At 38.1% G+C, this 8,402-nt stretch overlaps 1 protein-coding gene across 2 annotated transcripts in view; it reads right to left on the reverse strand.

Moving 5' to 3' along the window:
• Positions 1–496: 496 nt before the first annotated feature.
• Positions 497–8,402, reverse strand: part of rerglb (RERG/RAS-like b) — a 13,523-nt gene continuing 5,617 nt past the window's right edge. Inside the window, exons 2-5 of one of the 2 annotated variants that reach the window (XM_015021341.1) lie at positions 6,493–6,549; positions 5,400–5,473; positions 4,104–4,255; positions 497–1,208 (exon numbers count right to left, since the gene is read on the reverse strand). In XM_015021341.1, coding sequence (XP_014876827.1) covers positions 923–1,208; positions 4,104–4,255; positions 5,400–5,473; positions 6,493–6,549 — 569 coding nt within the window. In that variant the 3' untranslated portion in view covers positions 497–922. The remainder of the gene's footprint in view (positions 1,209–4,103; positions 4,256–5,399; positions 5,474–6,492; positions 6,550–8,402) is intronic. The other variant, XM_015021342.1, reaches the window with a different exon arrangement.

Raw genomic sequence — 8,402 nt, forward strand, 5'->3', positions numbered from 1 at the left:
TTGTAATTTAATCTTTCCCCAGGTTCAATTATTCTAACTCTGGAGGAGATACAGGGATCATACGCTCTGTAAATGTAGGCTGTAAAATGAGAAAGGAAATGTTCAAAAACGCTCTGGTCAGACGAGACCAAAGTTTAACTTTTTGGCTTCAATGTATGTCTGAGAACTAACACATCATCTACATTGTGCAACACTAGTGACCATAAAATTGTGCAAATTGGAATTACGAACATGAATCCGCTTAACGGAAACAGGACAAAACCTTAATAAAACGTTTTTGTGCTATGAAAAGTTTTTGGCTGTATCAAAATGTGATTAACAACCGAATTATACCACTGCAGAAAAGAGGAAGAAGACAACAGGAAGTGGTAGCAGGATGTTGACGTGGCATGTGTTTTAATTGACTTATCTCGTGAACATAATTATTCACATGTGATTTTAATTGCGTTTTTTATGCGACGGAAAAAAATGCAACTGTAAAATAGTTTTTTCAACATTAGCAAAAAACCAGAAATGTCAACATTTGTAATGGAAATGCAGCTGCTGTTTTGCTTTAGATCAAAGCATATTCAGGTGTTCCTAGTCAATGTCCAAAGCTAAATCCTATTTAAAATACTTTGACTAGACCTAAGTTTGGCCAAAGAGGATGTTTCATTTGCAAAAACTATTCATAAACCAAGCTTCATTTTACAGTTATGCACCACTTTGTGTGTCTAATGTTGTTTAATCCCAAGAAAGTAGATTAAAGTCGTGACAAGTGGAAATGTTCAAGAGTACGTTTCAACGGTACTGAACAAATACGAAGCTTTGCTGCTTGCCTCGACTATGACTTTGTTGGAAAAGAAGAAGAAGAAAAAAAAGAAGCAACCTCCCAGTTCACCCAGCTTGACTTTGTTTTCAGGTCATACTGCAGCTGGGACCGTCACACTGATTTCCTCCTCTTGCCAAACACGTTGTTGATGAGCTTGGCCATGGACTTGGAGCCGCTGTAGCGCCGGCGGTCGGCTCGGTACTTCAGGTGCTCCATCACCTGCCGGATGAGCCGGGTGAAGAGGCCAGCGATGTCCTGGTAGCTCTCCGCCGCCGACACCTCCTGGAAGTGGCAGCGGGTTTCCTGCGCCAGGCTGCGGCCTTCGTCCTCTCGTACCTGCCGGACGTGGCACAGGTCCTGCTTGTTACCCACCAGGCACACGGGAACGTCCGAGTCCCTGAAACAGGAAGGAGTGTTAACTTGGACGGACACTATCGTTGTATATCCTACGTTTGGACACATTTCTTAACCCAAAACGTGCCCCTTCTGAGTGTGAGATGGCTGTTCTAGCTTGGTATTGATCTTAATAATGTATCGATCCCGATAATGGAAAAAATTTTACTTTGTAGGAAAAGGATGTTATTCATTACAGATCCAAAACTTTAAAACAGATTTTGCACATTTGCTGTATCAAAAGAAAGACATCTGGTTTTCCTTTTTTTTTTTGTTCTTGATTGAGCAAATTTACGCAGTTATTAAAACAGCATTTGGGTCACTGTCTTTCAGAACACTTGCTAATATTTAATCAAGTTTAATCAGGTAAGTCGAAGCTGATTTGGGCACAGCACAGTCGGCTTTTCAGTAAAACTCTCTGGACAGACATGGATCTATACAATAACTGCTTGTTTATAAAAAGGATAAATACATTGTGCCATATTTAACATTTTCAATTGTAATAAAATGATTATCTTAATTTACTGTCTAATTCTAAGCTTTGTTCTTTTATTTCACTTTATATTTAAAATTCCTAGCTACACTTTCTGAAACATTTGAAAGATGTTGCTGTTTATGTTTTACCTGTTTGACCAAGATAGTCAACCTATTGTTTTTGTCAGTTTCTTTATTATTTATTTTACAGTGGCTGGAAATGTGATACAGGACGGTTCAGTGTCAGGAACTGGAAACCGGTGGCCCGGTGAAAACAGCATTTAGAGTCCTGTTTTATGGACGCTAAAATTTTATGTAAATTTCTAAAAATTTCTACACTTTTAGAAATTACTCAAAACCAAACAGAAGAATCAGTGCAATTCAAGTCACCTGGACTGACTGAACCAATTAAAGTTGATTTTACACGTTTAATCAAACTTGTGATGCTACTGGAGAATTTACATTTGTCAGTGTTTTTTATTTTTTTTAAAAAGAAGTACCCTTTTAAGTCAACTCAGCACTGTTTTTCTGTACTGTATCGTATCGGCGGATACTAAACTTCAGATATTGGTATCGGAAGTGAAAAAAATTGATCTGTGCCTCACTGGTCGTAGCATACAAACACCACATTCAGATCCTCTTCTTATCTTCACCATGAGTTAATGATCTCCTCCTTCACTCCTCTTCCCTTTCCGTTGGTAAGATGAATTTTCCTGAGCCGGGTTGCCCAACTGATGTGGCTCGGCTTGTTTTTCTTGCCCATCGTCTTGAACCGTTAATCAGGACGCACACGGCTCAGTCGGGACATTCCACAAACTCAAACCTGCACAAAGATTCCTGTTCATCTTCAAAGAGACGAGTGGAGCTTTTGTTTTCGTTCCGTCTTCCCGCCGTATTTTTTTCATTTTCTTTTTGCGGATGTCTGGGTGCAGTGTAGATGTAAATAATTCCAGCCACTTCACCGCTTCCCTTGTTTAAATATTCTCTCATAAACCAACAGTCTAGCTATGAGAAGAAATGCCTTTCGCTGGAGGTGGCTGGTTAACGATTTCCTTCGTCAGAGTGAATGTAACGCTGTTCATTAATATTTACATTGTGTGAGAATCATATGGTGCTATGGAATCAAAAACAAACAAAAAGTTTCTTCTTAGGAATCTTTGCTTTTTGTTTGCTTTTTAAATAAAAACATCTTTGCTTGTTCAGTTTTATCATTTGGTGAAAATACAGCTATGAATATCACAAATGTTATTTTTGTGCTTTTTCCACATGAGGACAAGTTTGGAATTTCTCAAAATAACGACAAACACCTCGATGATCGCCATCATATGTTAGGTTTACAACACGGCAAAGGAGTAAAGTCAACAGGCCTCAGTTAGCAAGTTAAATGTCAAACTTCATGACAGAACAAGGAGAAAAAGAATAAACAATTATGCCATGATTTTAGTAGGGATACACAATATACTGCTTCCAACATCTGTATTGGCCGATATTAGTAATTTTTTAACAAATCAGTGTTGGCCCCATAAATAAAACCGGGCCGATATGAACAACCGATACTTATTTTTATCTTGTTGCCGTCTATTTCTGGTGGGGTTTTTTGTTGTTTTTTTTCCCCAAGGTGTCAAAACGGTATTAAACTATATGTAATAACAGAAAATATCGGTTATCAACCATAACAGCAATATTAGTATCGGATATCGATATCAGCTCAAATTGTCGTACGGATGCATCCCTAGTTTTTAGGAGCTGACATTAAAAATGACTTTTCTCCCTGAACAACTTTTGGAAAGTGATTTCTGCAATCAGTTATAGCAGCTGTTCAGCATGAAGAGTTGCTTTTAGAAATGTAGAAATATTATAGTCAAACCAAACAGAAGGATTGACCCAAATAATGTTTCTTAGTGTTTCTGTCTTTATAATTTAGCTTTTGTTAATTTTGTAGTACATTACATATTTTGTTAATTAAAATCATTTTTATATTTTCTCTGTCAAAAAACAATCTGCCATCTTTTGTTACTTTTGAATAACATGGATATTTTTTAGTTTTTCCTAAAGAATTTCAAAGATTAATTTCAAAATTTCAGAGGGTTGTTTTAGCAAATTTTTGGCTTTTCAAACTCAGAAATTTCCACTTTTTTTGTTTTGGTAAATTTTTGAGTTGTTTTTTGCAGAAATCTACACCTCTTTTTTCCCCCTTAACAGTGACCCCAACATGCCGCTGTAGTTACGTTCTGCACTCTCAAATCCAGAACAGAACTGCCATAAATGTTTGCAGTAGGACATATTTCTACCTGTGAAACATTTAGAGGCTAGCAGGAAAAGCCTCAATGCTAAACAAACCTCTGATCTGTCAGAGCTCCTTACAGCTACATGACATCAGCATGCTGTTATTTCTGATCTACTGTTGAGTTGCGCTGCCTCTGACCCTTTGCAGCTGTCGGTGCGAGCCTCCCGGATCTGGCACAGGATGCTTTTGGCGTTGATGAAGGAAGAGCGGTCACTGATGTTGTACACCACCACGAAGCCGTCGGCCCAGTCCACTGGCTCCTCCAGGATGCACCGGGCCTCGGAGCTCTGCTGACAGGGGGACAAGTGCTTTTATTCTGAAATCACAGTTTCAGAGTAAAACAAAAAAGAAACTAGTTTTATTTCAGTTTTGTATTCTAAACATGTTATTAGCTAGATGAGTTTCTATAAGTGTGTTATGCAATTTTCATGTCTGAAAGCTGCGTATATCACCTTGTAGAAGTATTCATACACACTATTGTTTCCACGTTACAACCACGCAAAAAGCATTCAACCAACTTTGGATGTTTTGCCCTTTTATCACCCTTTATCTCAGAGAATAGACTTTAAAGTACTTCTGTTAGTTTCTATTTGCTAAATGTCACAATAATGAGAAAATATGTCAGAGATTTATTTATGAATGTGTTCAAAATCAGAAGCTGACATACAGAATGATTACTGTCTCTTTAAACAATCAGGGAAAGCCCAGATGATGACGTGGTGAGGAACTGGTGCACTTCATAAAATAGATGACGTCATGAGGAAAACAACATTACGTAAAAATATAGAAGCAATGTCCAAATCAATCAATCAATCAAGGTTTATTTATTAATACTTATTAATGTTTTTAATATTAGAAGTTTACCTAAATTTCCTCTGTATTTGTCAGCATTGCCTTTGAACTGTATGAATTTTATGAAGTGCACCAGTTCCTCACCACGTCATCATCTGGGCGTTCCCTGATTGTTTAAAGAGACAGTAATCATTCTGTATGTCAGCTTCTGATTTTGAACACATTCATAAATAAATATCTGAAATATTATTTTTCTCCTTATCCTGGCATTTAGCAAATATAGATATTTTTGGTAAATCTAACTGACCTAAAACAAGAAAACTTTGGTCTGACTTTACTTCAGATGCTGAGAAAAAAAAATGAGTGTGTGCCTTTGTATTTAGTGTATGTAAACATCTGATTTCACCTGCACATGCCACACTTTTCAGATTTGAAGTTTTGTTGTTGGAATGTGAAACAAACAAACAAAAAAACAAACAAACAAAAAATCTGTCCCAGGTATTGCTACTTCCTGGCTGAAAAAAAGTCAGTCTAGAAGCTGACTTTTGGCTGTCTATAGTAATGAATGCTGAAAATAAGAGAACTCCAAACAGGAACGTACAACCTGGACTCCATATCATAGCCTTGACATGTGAGTCGTACCTGAGAGCAGGGGTCAAACACTTCGAGGTTCAACTGCCTGCCGTCGATCGACAACCTCTTATGGTACAAAGAGTCTGTAAACGAGACGCAAGAGAGAGAAAAAGGACAAAACCTATTGGCATAAGTATCATTACAGCGTTATTCTGTTTGATTTGTGCATTTTGTGTTTATGAGTGACATACAGTTTGAATTTGACCTTTAAAAAATTACTACAACCTTGTTTGTTAGCATGGATTTCATATAGAGACGCAACGATCCGATATTAATATTGCTCTTGATATTGAAAAAAAATATCAGGTATCAGTGACAATGTTCCTGATCCGTAAGAGTAGATCTATTTAGTCTAATTCTATGGTTTGTACTCTGAGCGACGTCATGCTTTATTATTTATTTTACATTATATTTAGATTTCCTAATTGTAGTCAACCTTTTGTTTATGTCAGTTTCTTTATGTTTATTTCTCATTGGCTGTTATGCTCCTGATTGCACTGACTAAACAAATTACAGTTGTTTTTACATATTTGACCAAACTGTTGGTGTATTGAAGAGTTGCTGTACTGGTGCAGAGTCATCAGGTAAATTTGTAATTCAGTACCTTTTTCCACTTTGCCATTTTCTACCCTCATTTTGTGCCCTGTCATTATTGTTTTTGGTACTTTTTAATAGGTACGTCAAATAAATATCTAAAAATGCACAAATATTTTGTATAATTCCAATTAATTCTATATTATTTGAGTTTTTTGATGGGCAGGTGAAAAACTCAAATAATGACCTTTTCCCATTAACCATGAATTGTTTGGTACAGCTGATTTCTGGAAAAATTAAAGACTATGAATTGAACTGATCACACCAAATTAATTCTGAGTAGTTTCTGTTTGATTAAAAGTCATAAAGATCCATCAGAAAAAAAATACCTTAGGTCATCAGGTTTCAGGTTGGATAAGAAAAAATTTTCAGTAAAAGGAAACGACCAAAATGATAAAGAGGTGAAACGACCTTCACAGATCTGCATCTGATAGCAGCGCTAGGTATTTATGGTCTTCTACTAAAGCTTTTAAAAGCAAAAGGCTTTCTGAAATCTGGAAACACTTACTTGCATTCGAGGCGTATTCACCAATAAAGCGTCTGGTCAAGAATCGCACAAGGACAGCTGGAGGAAACAGAAGAAGAAGAAGAAAAAGGAAAAAAAGTCAGAATATAAAACACGGGATCATTAAAGTCTCATTTCTCACAGGTGGGGGGAATGAGGTGTGACAAGAATAAAAAATAAATAAAAAATTCATTTATCTGTGCAGACCCAACACAGAGCCAACAGTTTCTGGGACTGGAACGGTGAAAACCTTTAGCTCCACATCAAACAGGTCACGCCGCTTTGCTGGAAAAGTTTTGTGTGCATGTTTGGCACAGCGAGGTGAGCGGTCCATTCACACCCACATGAAACCGACTGACCGGGGCCAGTTCTGGTCCCACAGACAACAAGTTTCAATTGTTGGGCTGGGGTCCCAGAACAGAACATTAATGACGGTAGGCCTCAACACACACACACACACACACACACACACACACACACGCACACACACACACACACACACACACGCACACACACACACACACACAATGTCATTTCAATTCGGAAAAGACCCCAAAGGCTTATATCTCATTGTGCTTTAGCGCATCGGACGTTCTTGTCGCTGTCACAGCAGAGAGGCCGAAGCGGCCGAGAACAAAACTGAGCACAGAGCGCAACAAGCAGAGCAGAAATAGTAACGAACGGACCCAAGCATGCAGGAACAGATTGCAGAGGGAACAGACCCTCCACAGTCACAGCTCCGATGTAGGCCGCTCACCTACTGTTACGTCTGACCTCTAGGGGTCCTCGTTCTCCAGGTCCCACCTTTGCTCCTTTGTGTTTGCAGGCCTGCTAACACACCTGGAACCACTTCTCCCTCATCAGTGGACCATAAGAGCTTCAGTGACATTTGAACTTCAGCATGTTCAGTGCTTAGATAGGGAGTTCAGTTTGGGTTCTCTGCCATTTTCCTTTGACTGATTTCTTCCCTGTTTTGTGGTCGGACAGGGAGTTTAGTAATTGTAGTTTTTTTGTGTGACCGCCACTATAATGGGGGTCTATTTTTGTTTGTTATTTTGGCCTCAGAAACCTTGAAGACTTTTGTACTCCCTGTTGTTTGTAAGGTACAAGCCAGTGAAAAAAAATGGAAAAGTAGATCTGCACTAGAGATTAGATCCTAGAGAATCCAACCCGACCCAGACCGAGCCCATAGATATTGTGTCTGAACCTGTTCCAACCCAACAGATTAACTTTAATTACAGGCCTCAGCCTGAAGTAAATCCTGACATATTTTAAATAAAATGTTACTACTTTTGTTCTTAGACCACCATTTGATTTAGCGTTGTAACTTCTCCTGTTTTTAGCTTTGACTCAACATCTTCTCATTTTGCTACTGCAGCGTTAGTCAAGTGTAAACCGTCTGGGATGTGTGACTGACAGGAGCGGAGCAGGGCAGGGCTGCTAACGCATTTAGCTAACCAGTACGCTGCAGTTGTTGCAGTCTAACTTCTGCACCTAACTTTCCTTCTAATTAAAGTATTATTTATTTAAATTCAAAGCACCACTTAAACCAAAGTTTTGAATGTGCTTTTGAACCAGATGTGCTCCAACGCGTCCTGACTCTTGAAAAAACCATCCGTGAGAATCCTCCAATTAGTCAGGAGTGTGAATAGAAATGTGTTAAAATGATGAACAGGTTTCAGATCTTTCTATGGCTTTTTTTAATGGTCAAATATTTACAATATTACATTAACACGACCTTTTACCATAATTATTCAATAATGATGATTATAACATTTTGCTTTTCTTTTTATAAATATTCTGTATTTGGCTGCTGCTAGTGGCCTTTTTACATTTTTCAGACATTTAGGATTTTGAAGGTCTGCTTTAGAGATTTTTTTTTTGGTGTGCCTGTTGAAGTGAGAGGGAACATG

The sequence above is a fragment of the Poecilia latipinna genome, unplaced genomic scaffold (assembly GCF_001443285.1).
Source record: "Poecilia latipinna isolate Pla-1442-1.1 unplaced genomic scaffold, P_latipinna-1.0 Scaffold2764, whole genome shotgun sequence".
Classification (NCBI taxonomy): Eukaryota; Metazoa; Chordata; class Actinopteri; order Cyprinodontiformes; family Poeciliidae; genus Poecilia; species Poecilia latipinna.